This window comes from Lynx rufus, unplaced genomic scaffold, assembly GCF_022079265.1.
Source record: "Lynx rufus isolate CCGP_SWC_20201006 ecotype Redwood Valley unplaced genomic scaffold, mLynRuf1.p SCAF_6, whole genome shotgun sequence".
NCBI lineage: Eukaryota > Metazoa > Chordata > Mammalia > Carnivora > Felidae > Lynx > Lynx rufus.
The window spans coordinates 54,534,500-54,553,485 of record NW_025814878.1 but is presented as its reverse complement, the minus strand read 5'-3'; the positions used below and the strand labels follow the sequence as shown (position 1 = coordinate 54,553,485).

The following is an 18,986-nucleotide window of genomic DNA, read 5'->3' as shown; positions in this document are numbered from 1 at the left end:
TTTAACATTGTATTTTCTGGAATTCAATTCTATAGGTATTCTTAAGAGATTTCTTAATTCCAAATATAATTAATAAGTCATTAGGAATATTTTCATGCAATGTTTCTTTCCAAACTGCACGTAAATTTTATCAAAGAAGGTAAGGTGTTGTGATTGCCTATTATGAAAAAATCATTTATAACATAAACTCAGTTAGGTCTATGATTGTTGTAAATTGTTCCCCCACAATAATCCTTTTCTTACTAAACGATTCCTATTTTTAAGAATCCACTAAATAAAACTATACAGCAGTGGATTTTACCTAGTTTTGGAATCCATTATTACATTTTTATTGTGTTATCTGTCATTTCCAAGAAGTACATTATCACTATTGTCTCAATTTACTGACTACCTTGAAAGTTCTGTAGTTCCAAGTTACTTCATAATGTCAGCCCAATCTTAAAACTTTATTGGAAAATTTTCAACAGCCTTTCATTTATGTGTACTTCATGCCCATTTTTAAAACTATTGGATGTTTCTTCTTATAACTGAAAATAAATGGCTAATGATATGAAAATTGAATTATAGGGGCGCCTGGGTGGCTCAGTCGGTTCAGCGTCTGACTTCGGCTCAGGTCATGATCTCACAGCTCGTGAGTTCGAGCCCCGCGTCGGGCGCTGTGCTGACTCTGTCTCTCTCAAAAATAAACATTAAAAATAAAAAATTAAAAAAAAATTGAATTATAGGAAGATAGAATACTTTATAAATTTTGTTATTTCTTTTATTTTGTTGTCAAACTGTTTTTTTAGTGTTAAGAACAGAAAAATAACTTTGTGGAATATGAGTTTAGCATTTAGAAAGTCAGGAAGGTAATAATGAAACTATTATCAAGGCATTATTTTAACCAAACAATAACTTTGGTAGTAAATGTGTTTTGAGAGATGTTTCCATTGTCTTACTTGTCTAAGTGGGTGATATTTTCTTTTGCATAGTTAGCATTCATCTAATAGGAATTAAATTTCATAATATAGATTTTTCACAAAGGAATGGGATTATAAAGCATTTGTTCTAAATTTATATTTTTAAAAACAACATTACCTTTCTGTAATTCTAGTATTGTTTCATTAGCTACCTAACATTGAAAGAAATGTACATAATTATTTATAATTCTAAGTTGGTCCAGATTTCTTCTAATTTCATTAATATTAATGGCAACTGATAAGGTACAATATTCCTTGAGATGAAAGTATCTTTTTTATCCCCCAGCTAACTAGTGTTTATCAAAGCCTAAATTCTGCCTGCCCTTTGAATTCATATCTTTGAGAATACAAATAAGTTTCCACATTTCAGAACCATGTCAGGGTGATGAAAGGTTTTAAAGGCTGGAAAAAAAGGGTAAAGGTTATTGTGAAGTATTACATTTGTCATCATAATTGCAAAATAAGTCATTAACTGCAAGACAAGTGCGTTTGATTAGTGACATAGTTCAGGATTATTTCCATTAGGAAGAAGAAGCTCTGTCTCAAATGAAATCATTTAGACCAAAGCATATGGAATATGACTGAAGTATAAAAAAATATCAATACATTTCTTAATGGTGAATTCAAAGGAGCAATGTAAAACAAAAACAGTCTAGTGTGTTCTGACAGCAAACAGGTTACTATCTTGGGAATTATGAGGTCCCCAACTCATTTGGTTTCAAAATACTAAAAAGCGTTTATGAAATTAAAATCCATTGGGAATCAAATTCATTAATTGACTTTGTCTGAAACTGGGGAAAACTCAAATAAGCATAATTAAGTAACTTTGTGATATGTTGAGAGGGTAAATGTCATGGTTTGGGTCTTACCTTCTGAAGCTCTTGCTTACTGAGCTATTACTGATTGGGAGGCATAGCAATATGTGAAAGGGTAATATGAGAGAGAGAGATCTGGTATAATATCTGAACCTATGGTAGCTCAGTAAATATATATAAATATAAAATAATATATATTATATTAATATATAATATATTATAAAGTAATTTTAAAAATTTGGACATTTAAATTTTTTAAATTATTTTTCCAAAACAAGCAAATGATAAGAAATTAGATGTTTACATGTCAACATTTTCTCTGTTATATGCTCTTATACTTTTCATAAGTGATACTGTTTTGCTGAGCAAATAAATACATTGATGTATTAGATCTTGAATTATTATTTGAATCATACATCACTTTTAAGTGATTCCTCTGATAGCTGAAAACTATTTCATATTTGAAACACATTTCAAAACATTCTGTATAAACCACTATAATGTTTTCAACTTTTTTTCACCTGTGTTCTGTCAAAAACCTGGTAAAGGAAGATCTTTTATTCTCAACGTATATGAATTAAAATCCAAGTTCGTGAAAAATGTCAGTTCCAACATGACTACTGATTCAGAATTCCAATCACTATTTAAAAAGTAAGAACCTACATATTCAAAAAATGTACTTAGATCATACTGAATTTTTGAAGAAAATGTTTAAAAGTGAATTTTTTTAACTATAGTTTATTTACTTACTAATATCCCTAAGCTTAAGAATCATTCCATCACATTGTGTTTTATGCAGTGAAATCTCTGAAGGAAATTTTGCTTCAGTAGAATTAAAATTCAGTATAATTTTAAACTATTCTGGAGAGATTCAGTCTGAACACATAATTAATGCCTAAATCCCAATAATACTTCTCCTTAGTCCTGTTTAAATATTTGCAGGGATGGGTAAACCAATGCCTCTTGGAACAGATTTCCACTTTTGGACATTTATTACTTCCCTTTAATTTTTTTTAAATTTAAATTATGTCAAAATTTGTGATGAACCTCTAACCATTTGCCCTATTCTTCCTTTTCTAATCAAATGAAACAAACTTAAGCCTCTTTCACAGACCAGATCTACAAATATTTAAAGATGATTTTCATGTTTCCAATAGTTATTTACTTTCTAGGCCCAAACTCCCTATTTGCTTTGAGGGACCTTATAGAATTTGAAGTCCTATCATAGTCTATTCTAATCTGAATAGCTTCTAGGTTATTTATGCCTTTCTTAATTACTGTATTTATTATTGACGTGAATAAAATTTTCTGTGAGTGAATACAAACCTCAAAAATTAACTTAGAACAATATAAAAGACTTACAGTATACAAAAGTCAAGTAAAAAAATGATTAAGTATTTATCTCATAATTTTCTCGATGAGATTAAGTTATATGAAATCATCTGTGATAAGCCATATCAGGTTTTAAAGGGGTATCTGTAATGCTTAGCTTGATCTGTATCATCAGATATGTGCAAATACTTAGCTCTGTGTTGCCCTAGCTTTTCAGATGGGGAGGAACAACCAAATGGCTTCTGATTAAGAATTTAAAATGGTGGAGGATGGTCAGTGAATTTGGGAAGGAACACTATTCCCCCAACTTCCTGATATAAACTATTTTTGCAGGGTGAACACTTCCCTTCCTTCTTAAATTCTAGAATATTCTTCCTCTTTCCCCCTTTTGGCATTATTTGTAGAATCATTTGAACATTGAGTTGCAGATGCCTGGAAGATTTCCCTTCTGACAAACTGAACATGTTTGCAGTCAGAAAAAAATATGAAAATTAGCTAAATTGGAGATGTTATTTATAAGGAAAACAAAATCTTTCTTCAGGATAAACCTTCAGGTTCACAACACTAATGTGATAATGTTGGCACACTGGCATCTTTCCTCGTTATTGACAGACTTCTCTCTCTCCTCAGCCTGTGATCAGCTCTCTCTTGGGGTGGCTGCCATCTTCGGGCCTTCACACAGCTCATCAGCAAATGCTGTGCAGTCCATCTGCAATGCCCTGGGGGTTCCCCACATACAGACCCGCTGGAAGCACCAGGTGTCAGACAACAAAGATTCCTTCTATGTCAGTCTTTACCCAGACTTCTCTTCACTCAGCCGCGCCATTTTGGACTTGGTGCAATTCTTCAAGTGGAAAACTGTCACAGTTGTATATGATGACAGCACTGGTAAGAAAAATCAGTAGCCTTCAGGGCTATGCTTTAAATACACATAATATTCTGAAACTTATTCAAAATTCTTACTATATTCCTGTTTTGATTTTTAATTAAGGAAAGAGTTGGAAAGACATTTGGAATCAAACATCCACACATCCAAAGAACAGTTAAATCACATACTTTCTCTCTGTATTTTTAAAATAAGCAATTTTTTTTTTCTGTGGGGGGACCAGGTAGCATGAACTATAATATTGGATGAAGGAAAGAGATAGTGTGGAAATTAATATTGAAATACTTATTGAAAGTATTCTTCTGCCAGGTTCAGGATAGTTTTCCAAAGTAAAGTTTTATGACTGGCTATTAATGAAACTTATCAAGAAATTCAGGATTTTGCCTTAACATTTTCTCTAGCTGTTATGTGCAAAAACTGTGTATGAAAGGTAGTAACTTTATATCTGTGTAGCATGTTAAAGTTTAAAACTTTTTTTCTCATATTTGAAACAATATTATAACCACTGAAATACTCAGAGTGTTTGGACTTATTTATGTGTAGACATACTTTAGGGACTTGGATAATATAATTTACTAAGTGGTATTTATTTCAGTGTCTTCTATGAATATTTTAATGAATGTTTGCTGCTAGAAGTTGTCTGTGCTTTCCTGTTTTAATGTATGTTATTATTTTTATATATGAGTAGTTGTTTTAAAGTAGCAATTAAAAATACATCTCATAGGTAAATATATGAAAGTAAACATTGAAAATAAAGTCTTTATTTTCCTTAGCAGTTATATTGGTAGAAGTTCATACTATTTTGGTTATTATTTAGTGATAAGAGTTTTACATACATTAAGATGCTTATCAATGGTGTAAATAATGATCCTTAAAGTAGACCATAAAAATAATGTTGTATTCTGAGACATTTCATTATACCTTTATGCTGAGACAAAAATTGGAATTCATTTGAATTTTAATTCTTCCAAAGTACTCCAGCAGCATACTGTGTTCATGCATGCAATATTTAGAACTATATGCAGGAACCCATCCCTTTGCCAATAGAATGGACCATCTACAAATAGATGTCAGAGTTCTCCCAGGAGAACAGGGAACAGGAAACCATAGGGTTGAGAAAACAATGAAAGTACTTTGAAAAACATTTTCATTAGGCTAAGAAAGAGTGAGTCTCAATACACATCAATAGAGTAATTTCATTTTTCTGCTTTTAAAAAGTGAAATGTTTATACATAGTTTTAACTTAGAAATACCTCAACAAAGACCTTCAAAAAATAACTTAGTAAGTACCTTTGATGTGTCTTTTAACTCAAATTAGACTTATTAAGTTGGTTGTCTGATGTTTTACTCCCAAACCATTACTTTTCTGTCATTGGTAAAGTTCTATATATCATGTTATAAATGGTAGATTCTATGTGAATGGTTTTTCTGAGTTGTATAATGTGATGGTACAGGGCATCGTCAGTTACAAATTTGTCCACATATGTTTATGAATTGTTGTATACAGGAATATATAAATATGAGTACACATGCATTATGAATCCATGGATTATTTACTTCTCCATTCCCTCTGATATAATTCAAGTGAATGATGTGCAAATATCATGTACCTTCATAGATGCATGCACACACACATGGTATATACACACACATATACAGATGCATATAGGTGTATGTTATGCATGTGATTTTTGCATTTATGTCTTATTCTCTTAAAACTCCTAAGGGTGTAAAGGATATTAGAAAGTTCAAAATGCTTATGGACATAACACCTTCTTCACTATTCTGCTTGTATGTATATGTGTGTATCGTAACATTTTTATTCCACGTATGTAGTTCTTGAGTGATTCACTAAAAAGATAATGGGATTTGTGATCAAGATCAAACAACAATTTGATAAAGTAAAGCTTCATATGTAATTGATCTTTTGGTTTAAATAATATTCTAAACATTTATATCATTGAAGCAAATTTAAATAGGGAAATAAATGTAATTAGTTAATTCAGTGTACATACCTTTAATGGAGACTTGATCTCAGATTATATGTATTAAAATAATTGTTACTATTTAAAAGAAGCTTTGGCATACTCCTCACTTGAAAGTGAAATAGATACTTGGAGATTCTAAAATCTGATTATTTAAATATTAATACTCAGTCACTACAGAATTATTTGTAGAGTATTAAAATATTCTGAGAAGAATAAAAGCTTATAATTCTCTATTTTGCAATATTCAATTTTAAAAATATTGATCAGTCACCTACTACATGCCAAGAATCATTGCAAGTGTGTTTATGCCAATAAAAGAAAAAAAAAGTCCTGGCCCTGATTGAGCTTCTAGTTCCTACTTAGGGATATGTGATTGTCCATGTTTTTACCATATTTTTAATGAGCTAATTACAACTGGACACTGTTTCAACTGGACACTTGTTTCAACTGGACACTTGTAGTCCCTTTTAATTTAACACTTTCGAGAATGTGACTGTGTTTGATATTTTTATAGGACAGAACTGACTCTAAGATTCCTATTGAAATGTATTCATAAATACATGGAAATAGATTTTTTTTTGTCTTTGCAGGTATGTTTAAAAGTCTCAAGGTGGTATTTTAATGACATAATTCAGTAGAGAGGATTTGTAAACTGCCCAAGTGAACAAGATGTCTATTTGATCATGTGCAATGCAATCTGATTATAGCAAGGACTGTGAACTGAAATGGGAAAAAATCCACCTCATACTCAGCAAGATAAACATTATTGACTCCATTATGGATTTATGTATCTGCTGTTTACTGCAGGACACATTGTGCCATTTTATTTACATTTCCTTTTTCCCTTTCCAGATTTATTTATTATGTATGCTAGTCCTCCCATTTATATTCATTTCTATTTTGTTGTGTTGTCCAGTTTGATACATGATAATTATACTTCCATCCAGTCTTTGTTCCCACCCCAAAACAGATGGGATGATAGATGAAATATAGTGCTGGAGTAGGAGAAATTCTTAGAATGATGTTAACAGGAGCTGTTTTATTTTTTATGATAATTAGCATTTGTTGTTGTCGTGGATGAATGCTTTTAAACACCCTGAAAGTCTGTTATAGCTCTGAATGATGTCCAAAAAAGATGGAGAAGAATTGGCTTCAGAAACAAAGCTGTGTTTCTGTCAGTCATTTTGGAACATATGATTCACTTTAAATATAAACTAAAAATAAGTTGGATAGCTGTCAGCTTGTAAGCAATTCCAGGATAAGTTCTGAATATTTGCTTTAAAATCCCTGTGTTTCATCTTTGTTTATAGACCAGCAGTCCATTAACAAAGAACTCTGGACTGGTAAACAGAAGCCTGGGATTCTATTCCCAGTTTTGCTACTAAATGACTGGTACAACTTTGGAAATTAGGAGAATAGAAGGAAAATAACTACAGAAAGGAGCTATAATGCACTAGGCATTGTTGTAGTTGCTGTTATATAAACTATTCCACTTAATTGTCAAAACATTTCTATGAGTCCCAAAGGAAATAGGTTATCATCCACCATCCCTGCTTCCTTCAGTGAGGGACTGACTGGCTCTTCTGCCTACCAGCAGCCATTAAACTTCTTTCAGGTTGCCCAAACTACTGTTCTGTTCACCTGGAAAGCTCTCATTCTGGTCCCCACTCCTCCAATCCACTAAATGCACACACATGTGCATGTGTGCATTTGCACATACATGTTCATATATACCATTCATATGTACCATCTGGCTTAGATGTTACAAAGAAAATCTACCCCAACCCTGGGTCCCAAGGCTGGAATACGTTTCCTCCAACACATCTCAGCCCTTGGTTATCCCTTGACCCTCACCCATGGGAGCTATAATCACATTATGAATGACATTTCTTGACTGTATTTTCTACTGGATCAAATACATGTCTGAGCAGAAAGAGCCCTAAGGCTACTAACTATTCTGTCATTAGCACCTAGGTATTACCTGGATCATGGATATACCTTAATAAGTATTTAAGGAATGAATGCTTAAAGAGGTGTTATTATATCTGTTGCTTAGACAATGAATCTCAAATGGATTAAGTAATCTGCCCAAGGTCAGTTTAGGTTAGGTCACTTTTTAGTACTTGTATTGAATAAATAGATTCAACATTTTTCAGGAATCATATATATATATGATTTCTTCTATCATTTAAAAACTTGTATAAGAAAGCTAGCATGAATTGTACTTGTATTCTATTTTGACTGCAATTAAATGTATATTCATTTAATTTTTTGAATAGTCATTATTTAGTGAGTGAGTGGTCATGGATATTGATATAGATAAGGGGAGGATTTAAAGGAGAGAATATAAATTATTTTAATTAATGAAAAGAATTAGTCATTTTTAAAGGTATTATAATATTTAATAGGCTGATCTTTGGTTACTTTCTATGATATCAATAGAGAAAAAAAGGCCATAGCCTTTATCCTAAGGACCATAAATGCTTTCTTTACTAACTGTATTAACTTGGATGTAGTATATGTATAGACTATGTTCTAGATACATCTTTGTGTGCTTTTGGAGTTAGTTTAATAATATATAAGATCACTTAATAGAAAAAATTTATTTTATCTTGGACCTATATTTAAATAGGATAAAATAAAATTATTCAAGAGAATAAGTTAATATGAAAATATATATTCCTGGAAGACACTAATTTTCAGTATTATAACAATTTCTGTATTATAAAACTTATAACCAAATAATTTCAATTTTATTTCAGGAAGTGGGGTAATTTGGATCTAAGATGATTATATGTTGTACATTCCAAGTGCAAAGCTTAAAGTTCTTTAATTCCAAGTGCACATACAATTAGCAATTATGAGTTAAGCCTAATTATTTGGGTATAGTTGATTACATAGCTTGGTATATTAGTGTTTCCACAAAGTTGGTTTTGCTTGAATATAGTTTCTTTATTACGATTTAAGCAAGCATAAACATTTTTGGAATATTATTACTTGGGCTCTGATTACATGACAGTGAATATTTTTAAACATATTCAAAGAACTAATGTTTTTAAGTTTTAAAGTCTTGAAAGTATATGCCAATCCTAAAACACAAAAATAATATTTCTCCACAATAATCATACAATTCGTATTCCTATGTATATGTAGGTCTAATGAAACAGAAGGGGCAGGTCTTATACCAGACCTCAGTGATCAGCAGTGTTTGCTTTCATTGGAAAACAAATAAATAATAATAATAAAGTGAAATAATTCCCTGGTGAGAGACAGACACTGCCAGTTTTCCTAAATTTAAATCTGGAACTTGATAAATCTGGCATGAGCCTCTTGGTAGCTACTTTCCCCTAGTGTTTTCCTGGTGTTTGTCTCCCTCTCTGAGTAGCATAGGGAGAAGGATAATACTTGTATTATTTCTTTGATGCACTTGACAATTCTGACTACTCCCTCTTCAGGGGAAAAAATAACTCTCCTACTTCGGTTTCTCTGCTATCATTCTCTCCTTGTTACCGCCCTCGTTTAGCCTTTTATTCCTATTTTTATATTCTTAAACTCCTTTTTCTTTCCTTGCTCCTTAAAAATTGATATTCCAGTTTTTTCAGTCTTGTTCTCTGCTTATTGATTTCATTCTCCCTAACGTTTTTCCCGTGACCCATACCTTCCTCTGCCTCTATGCTATAGATAATTGATCGACGCCTTCGGTTGTTTCCACCATGTTCCATACTCATAGATCCAGACACCATTGGACATCTTTATTTGGATATCTCAGAGGCACAACTGATCCAACGTGATGAAAACCAAACTCATTGTTTTTACTCCAAAACATGCTTTTTCTCCTGGTTTTCCCTATTTATAGGGTTTCTGAGCCCCATCCTTAATGATCATGCTAGATTCTTGTCTTTCTCTCATCCCTCATTTCCAGCTGATCACTTAATACTTCTCCCTTGTATCTCGCAATTCTCAAATTTAGCTCTATTCTCCATCCCCACCACCTGTCTTAGTTAACATACTTGTATACAACCTTGACCGTGTTCTGCCTGGTACCCTATTTAAGTTCATCTGATGCAGACAAAATAGTCTTTTTTGAAATGACAATCTGGTGATGTCATTCCCAGACTTAACACTATTTGGCAAATCCTCAGTTCTTAGAAGAATGAGTTCTGATTTCTCAGCATGACACATGCAGCCTCTGTCATTGTCATTCTCATGCCTGTTTGATTTTGCTTTCCTGGTATTTCTTCTCTCAATACTTATGCCACAGCCTTCCTTGAATAATTGTCATTCCCCCTTACCAATCATGCTGTGCTGTTTCAAGCCTCTTTGCTGTGCACAAACTGTTCTCTCTGCCTGATATGCCCTTCCCATTTGGTTATCTATTCACCACCTTCAGGATGCATCTTAAAATATTCCTACAAAGTATAAATGTGAAGTAACCTTCCCTGACTCCTACCTGTGTAAGTTGATAATTCTGTTTTTTTGTAGGATGCAAGACTTTGGTTGATAAAATAATTCATCCTCAATTCTGTAGTAAATCTTATTTTCAGCATACTTATGTTACCCATGTAGCAGGAGTGATGTTTTTCTAGGCATGAGAACACTAAATATTTTATAATTAATTCATCTATTTATTTTCTTCTTCAATTGTTTTATTTTAAGTTTATTGCTTTATTTAGTTTACAAATAATAATCAAATATTTACCATGTGTCACCATTGTTCTAGGTACTGGAGATACAAGAGTGAACAAAACAGACAAAAGCTATTTGACTTGTGGATTTTGTATTCTAGAAAAGGGAGATAAGCAATAAAAAAACAAATATGTCTATTATATCAAATGTTATAAGTGTTATGGAGAGACATAAAGCAAGGAGATGTATAGGGAGTATAAAAGATGATTACAATATTAGGTTGGGTTTATCAGAAGAGACCTTACTTGGAAGGTGACACTTGAGCTAAGACTTTAATGAGCTGAGGAAATATGTCATGGGAATATCTGAAGGTTTCAGACAAATAGCAAGGAGAAAAAAATAATCTAAGGAGAAAGAGACAAAAAATGTCAAGGCAAGGGAGGTTTTGTTGTTTGTTTTTGGTTTTATTTTCTTAGTTTCGAGAAGGATTTTGGGGAAACTGAAGATTTTGTGATATTTATCACTTCTTTTATAGGTGTATATATGTTTACATGTACATACATATATATGTATATGTTTTATATATGTATATGTTCCATTATTGACTATTCCAGGATGCTCTATAAACTAATGACAAAATGACAATAATGTCATTTCTTTAAAAATAATTCACTGTAAAGACTTCTACATAGGCACTCATTTTTATATGAGTCACTTAGTAATGATGGTCTAAAGCACTGACCCCTAAAAAATGACAGCATTCATTTTAAATTGCAATGAGACTTGGAGTAAATAAGAAGAGAAATAAGTCTAACATATATCCATTTCTGTAAGTTATTATGGGTTGTTTATTGGATGCTTGATTAAAAATGAATTGATTCTGTATCAGAAACTCTTTTTAAAAATTCAGTTCCTGAATGGATTAACACAACTGCCCTCTAAAAGTTTTCTGTTTCCTTCTCAACATTGTTTAAATGTTTATCTTGTTTTGAATGTAAGTTATATAAAGCATATTTGGGGAAAAATTATCTACATTGCAAATGAATAATCAAAACATCCTTGCCAACACTTGCTATCTCTTGTCTTTTTGATGACAATAGGTTTGAGGTGATAAAATTGTGGTTTTGACTTGCATTTTCCTGATGATTAGTGACATGGAGCATTTTATCATTTGCCTGTCGGTCACCTGTATGTCTTCTTTGGAAAACTGTATATTCAGGTCCTTTGCCCGTTTTTTTAATTGGATTGTTCGTGGTTTTGCTATTGAGTGTCATTTTACTTCTAAATATGTAATAAGTATTGTTTCCCTTAACAGATAAAAATAATGTTTAAAGATTATGTTTAAAACATTAACTTAGTTCCTTGGGTGAGCTTCCAGTGATGTCTGATGGCATTTAAAAGAAAAACTGCATCATTTGCTTTGATCTCTCAATATGCCAGTAAGATAGCTCTCTGACCTTCAGCCATACTTTAGGAAAGGGAATTATTGCTTGTCATTCCTCATTGTATAATTAATGGGGGTAATTAACAAGTTAGTGCTAAGATTTCAAGGGCTGACTTAATTTTCTTTCTTTAATGCCAACCCAATTATTCCAATTGGATAAAAGGATAAAAAGTTCATTGTGAAAATGGAACAGGAAATTTTTTAAAATGCTTAATTGACAAATCAGAATCATTAGTCATGCAATTAATACTTTTTGAAAAATTCTTTAAAGTTATATTAAAAAGTAAAACTATGAATTTGCTGAAATAGTTATTATAAAACATATGCTGGATTATTCTAATTTTTTTTTAAATTTATACTTGACAATTTTTACTATATTTATGGTGTAATGTTCTTCCTCCATATTAAAACTAATTCAAGACTGTTTAAAATACTCTAAGGACAGAAATATTCAGCAGAATTAAGACAACTCAGTGTGGAAATGTTCAGATAACTGAATAAATATTTTTCATAAGTGATTTACAATTTTACCAATGTTAAGTCACTATAAAAGCATTCTACGTTTGCTTACAATTTTATATTTGTTTTTATCTATAAAAGTATGCTTTTGTTTATTATATTGCCAAATTTGACTTACTGTCAAGTATTTTTCCAAATGTGATAACTTGCATATTATTTAAGATTAGATGGATCAGTGATTCTCAAAGTGTGGTCGCTAGACTTATAGCATCATGATCACTTGGGAAATTATTAGAAAGAAAAATTCTCAGGCCACATCCCACACCTACTAAATCAGAAACTGGGAGTAAGGCCAGCAAACAGTGTTTTAACACATTTTCCTAATGTTTTCAATGCACAGTGAAGTTTGAGAACTACCAGACTAGATTATGCTATAGGAAAAATCATTCCCCAAATCACAGCAATTTAATAGAACAAGATTGTATGTCTCATAAAAATAAGGTTTACTGTAAATCTAGATAATTCTCCAGGGCAGCTATTTTTGATATCTTGGGTCAGCATTTTAGGATGCTTTGAACTTATTGCACAATTGCTGTGGCAGAGAATGGGTAAGTTGGAGAATTAAGTGCCAGGCAATTAAATCTTTCCATCTAAAAATGAGCAACACTGTTGCTCACATTTTATCAACCAAAGCAATCCACATAGTCACACCCTAATTTGTGATCTGTTGGAATTCTGAATTAATATTAGGATGAAGTTTTCCATTATTTTAAGAGCAATTGCCTCAAATCTGTAGATTGCCTTGGGTGATGTCCTCAGATTTTCTAAATCCAGGCAAATCTGATTATATTAAAGTATGCTTTGTAAATGATACAATATTGATTTTTAAATTTCTTAGCCTATTTGATAGCCAGTCAACTAACATGGACTTTAGAGCCCCAAACAGCACATATGGTACTTCAGCTAGATTTTACTATTCTTCTTTAATTTGGGCTCACTTCATCAGTTCTCACTGGCAGATGGAGGGAGGCCATCTCTTATTAACTCCTGTAATATATTTAACTTGAAAACATATTTGAAGACAATTGTTATTTTGAAAATTATTTCTGTCTTCATAAACTTATTGTATACTGATGACATATGCTGATTACGTAAACTACCTCATTATCAAGCACTTTGTTGTTCTAAGAAGAAACAACTGTTTCCTATTGTTCAGGTATGTAAAATGCTGTATTACAAACAAATTATAATACAGTATGCTAAGTGCTAAAAGAGTCACATAAAAGTGTTATGGCCAAACAGGAGGTGAGAGCAAGAAAATCACCTGACTAGAGAGAGGGAAAACAAATGACATTTAAACTGTGTCTCAAGCATGTTAAGGGCAAGTAGAATAGAAAATGGAAGGATACAGAGCTGTGAAGTAGTGTGATGAATTTGTTGTACAGTGACATGTCTACTGTGGTTGAAATGTGGGGTATGTCAGCTAGGGGTGCCTAGGAATAAGAACAAGTAGGTCAAAAGATATTACGAAGGGTTTGGCATGTCCTAAAATCATACAAAAAAAATTAAGAAGTAAGAGAGGTAAGTCGAAGGAACTCTGTGGAAAGAGCTAACCCTAACATTTCACTTGAAATGACTGACTATCCCTGGACAGGCTGGAGGCATGAGCAGGGTCCCCCAGGGGAACACTATACTAGGGATAATCTTGGTTTGAACTTCATAATGTTGGCTACCAAGAATCAACATTCTAGTAAATTTTATATAATTAATTTTAAATAAGTTTTTTTTAATTTTAACACATTTTAGGGAATTATAAAGTTATTCAGTTTTATAGTTACTAGTACTATTCACCAAATATTTCTGACTCTGCTTCTTTTTTTAATTTTTTAATGTTTATTTATTTTTGAAGGATAGAGAGACAGAGTGTGAGCGGGGGAGGGGCAGAGAGAGAGAGAGACAGAATCCGAAGCAGGCCCCAGGCTCTGAGCTGTCAGCACAGAGCCAGACGCAACACGGAGTTTGAACTCACAAACCGGGAGATCATGACCTGAACCGAAGGGAAGCTCAACAGGCTCCCCTTCTGACTGCTTTTAGGGACAAAACAGACTTACATTCTTTTATCCCCTTGGAAGCTAGGCTAAGTTATGTGATTTTCTTTCACCAATGAAATGTGAGCAAAAAGTACTGAATCACTTCTTAGTGGATGTTTTAAGGGGCCACTAATCAGTGTCACGTTTTCTTCTCCATGCCATGACGATGATAAGAGCATCTGTCTAAAAGTCCTGGAGTAACTACAATGTGCAGAGCTATCCTACCAACCCATGTTAGACAAGTTATAGAAGAAAGAACTGACATTACCTATTTTTAAGCCTCTGATCTTTGGGGCTGAGATTTTATTACAACATGACATAACCTATCCTGACTGGGTAGGAAAAGTAAGACATTGACCATAAAAAGACTTGATAACAAAAGAAGAAGGAAAACAAAATCAACCATAATCTTGGGGCTCCTGGGTGGCTCAGTCAGTTAAGTATCCAACTTCGGCTCAGGTCATGATCTTGCAGTTTGTGAGTTGGAGCCCCGCATCGGGCTCTGTGCTAACAGCTCAGAGCCTGGAGCCTGCTTCAGATTCTGTGTCTCCCTCTCTCTCTTCCCCTCCCCCCACTTATGTTCTCTCTCTCTCTCTCAAAAATAAATAAACATTAAATTTTTTTTAAATCAACCATAATCTTACCAAAAAAAAGGCAAAGGTCATTAACTATTTTGATATTTACCTCGCAAACTATATTTGTTTTATACAGAAGTTTAATTCATCATGTCAATTATTAACTTAATTGACATGACAGACGTTCACTGTACTGAAGTTATATGCTCTTGCTATCTCTCTCAGGAGATTAGCATTTCTGTCAGTAACTGTTGTGTTATGACCCACCTTGTAATCAAAAGACTGTAGATTTCTGTTCCCAAATGTGTCACTTGGCTGTCATCAGTTTCTCTCTTAAATGGGAAAACATGATACATAACAGGGTTGTTTTAGATTAACATAAAACATAATATATGTAAATAAGTGTCACATGGTAAGCTAAACAATAAATGCTAGAGAATCTGTTTTCTCTTTCTTAAGGTTTGCTTATTAAAATTTTTAAATATCTGATACCTTTAAGATAGAAACCACTTTTGTTTCACAAAACTGGAGCATAATATTAAAATTCCCCATCTCCCTGAACAGATAAACATTATGTTGTTCCTTTAAAAAAGTATATGAACTTGTTTAACTAGTTGAAAATTTTATTTATAGAACTGATTTTATAAGTTCATGATATTTTTATTGCACTATTATCTAAAAAAATCCTCAACTCCATTACTGTTGATTAGTCCTATTGTCCCTATAAGAATTTTGATGTTAATATCATATTTTAAAATTGTGTTAATATACACTTATTTTGAATATGACTAGCACTTATGATCTCTACTGTCTAACATTAGGGTGAAATATAAAAATCCAGCTTTGTTATTGAAACCTGATTATATACAAATGATATTTATAAACTCATTTGTGTTAAAACCCATCATAATTTAATGTTTCGGAGAGTATTTTCTACTTCTGCCATTTCTTTTTTCATTACATTAGAGAAAGAAAGAATCTGGAACCTTATGCTCTTCTCATAAGACTTTTAATTTATTGCCCAGTAAACCATTCCAGGGAATTAATTCTTTAGCACTGTGTCCTTATCTTCTGGAATAACACCTGGTTCAGAGTAGATGCTTCATGCATATTTGTTCAGCAAACAAATGAATAAACATTACACAGTTATGGGTCCAAGAACCTGCATTCTGATACAATTACATGTCCCACTTGAATTTCAAAGGAACAGTTTTTGTTATTTTCATTGTGATTTAATTATAATTCTGTATACCTAGTAGAGAAAGTGCAAGATTTACTTGTGTTGATCTAAATCTAATTAATTCTTACCTCCTGGCCTTATGATAAAGTAAAAAGTAAACATAATTACAAAGAGGCATAAGGAAACCTTAGTGGGTGATGGAAATATTTATTATCTTAACTGTAGTGATAATTTCATGATGTCAAAAACAAATTTTACACTTTAAATATGTACACTTTAGTTTAATTATACCAGAAAAAAATTACAAACAAAAAATAAAATAAATGAGAATAACATATTAAATTGTTTTCTGTTACAACTATAACATTTCTATAAATATTCCACTCCTACATCACTGCATATCACAATGGAATATCACTAGATATCACTACAGAAAATTGAGGATGACTTTTGAGATTCTTTGTTGACAGGATATGCCAAATTTCCTGCCAGATAGAGAAATTAAAACTGCTACATTTCTATCTCTGCCATTATCTTAAAGTTTTCAATCTTCAACCGGGAATATATGGAAAGGAGAGAACAGAGACCTTTGGAGAGGAAATTATCCCATTACTAATAACACAAAGAAGAGAGACAGGAAACATATGAATAATGCATGAGGATAAATATAAATATTGATCATCATGACAACTGCTATTGAGAACTTGCTGCAGGACAGTTATAGTCTAAGTACTTAGCATGCATTCCTCATTTTTCTATTTTCACAACAACTCTGTTATTGTTCCCATATAAACAAATGTGGAATCTAAATTGTAAAGACATTAAGAAATGTTCCAAGATAAAATACTACTAAGTGTCATAATCAGGATCTGAACCCCAAATGTTGAATCTGGCACTCATGTTCTTCATTACAAGTCTCTACCTTCTCACAACAGATGCAAATAAGGAAAAACCAACAAACCACAAGTAAAGGGTGATGAAAAAAATACACAGGCTTCTACATGTTTTGACAGGTAAAGAGGGACTTAGTATCTGAAGACAAACTGGAGTCCAGGGTCCAAGTTTATCTATGCATATTTCTGCATGACTATGCTCTGATGTAAACGATTAACTCCAGGTGGAGAAGCGCTAAAGTCTGCAGAAACCATTAAGCAGAAGTATTAATATGATGATCTTTGTAACTTGTGCACTATATGCATTTGGAAGACCCAAACTTTTCTCATAGGCTATAGAAGTACACATTAAGCCAGGGTTTTGTTTTATAAGATTACAGAACTGCAGCCAGACAAACGAAAATAGGAGAAAAGCAGAGGTGAGTTCATGGCATATAGCATCCCCAGTTTTACAGAGGATAAAGATTATATCTGAGCCAGCAGACTGTCACTGTAAAAAGGATGCATAATGCCCCTCATACAACTCACTCAGTCGTTTGCTTTTTTTGCTTAAGATGAATAGTTTCTGCCATATTGTAAAAGGGCAGGCAGAGTAAAGTTAGATAATGGAAAATCTACCTAAATGGCTGGAACAGACATCTTATGGATGAGTACATAAAACATTCAGCATGGGAAGCAGAAGTCAGAATTATATATCATAGTTGTGTGCTAAGTGCCAGTCTCAAATTTCCATTGCTTAGGCCACAGTTTCTCATCCTTGATGCTGATGCCATTGGGACCAGATAATTCTTTGCTGTGGGAAGCTGTCCTGTATATTGCAGGATGTTTAGCAGCATCCCTGGCCTCTACTCATTAAATGCCAGTAGTATTCCCCACCCCTGGTTCTGACTATCAAAAATATCTCCAGATATTGCCGGATTTCCCCTGAAGGCAACATCACCCCTAATGAAGACCTTCTGGTTTCTCCTAGTATATTCCTAGGCATTGTTTGTTGTTAAATACATTTATGATAAAAATAGACTACAACTTTAAATATGTATAGCTTAGAAGTCTCCCTGTAACTTAGAAATTAATAGACATAGACTCAGTACAATTAGGATTGGGCTAGCAGTATCTCTATTCATTGGTCACATGAACATTTTTTAGTTACCTTCTAAATGCCTGGTACTGTTCCAGATTCTGGAGGTACAAAAATAAAGAATATATTTGATATTTGAACTAGACCAAAGATTACATAAGCTGTTCATTCAGATTCTTCCAGATCTACTCTGGTATTCTATTAGATCATCAGAAACCACAAATTGCAGACCTGATTCCCTCACACCTGTATAGAGATATTTTCACTGAGTTACCATGATTTCGCTTGAAAATAGATAATGAAAATTGCCTAAAAGCTATTTTTTAGTTTGTAAGTTATAAGTCAAGACACTCTGTACCATTGCTATTCAATGTGCTTAATACAGAGATTTACAGATAAACTAAGGCTTGAGTTCAAAGCTATAAAGGTTGTTTATCAACCTATGATTCCATGTACTTACTGTTTAAGATAATAGTAATTATGCTTTTAAAATTATAGGTACTAAAAGAACTACACATTCTGAATAATTGCCAGAACTATTCTCTTTCCAGAAGCTCCTTTCTAACAACTTCCCTCCTCTTACTTCCCTCTAAGGAGATAGCACAGGTTCTGGAATAAAAACAAACAAACAAATAAATAAACAAAATAATAATAGCTCCAG

General features: G+C 32.7%; 1 protein-coding gene across 3 annotated transcripts in view; it reads left to right on the top strand.

Annotated features, from left to right (window-relative positions):
* GRIK2 (glutamate ionotropic receptor kainate type subunit 2) overlaps positions 1-18,986 on the top strand; it is a 670,079-nt gene that overhangs the window by 251,854 nt on the left and 399,239 nt on the right. For all 3 annotated transcript variants that reach the window (XM_047102336.1, XM_047102337.1, XM_047102338.1), the window contains exon 3: positions 3,737-3,994. In XM_047102336.1, coding sequence (XP_046958292.1) covers positions 3,737-3,994 — 258 coding nt within the window. The remainder of the gene's footprint in view (positions 1-3,736; positions 3,995-18,986) is intronic.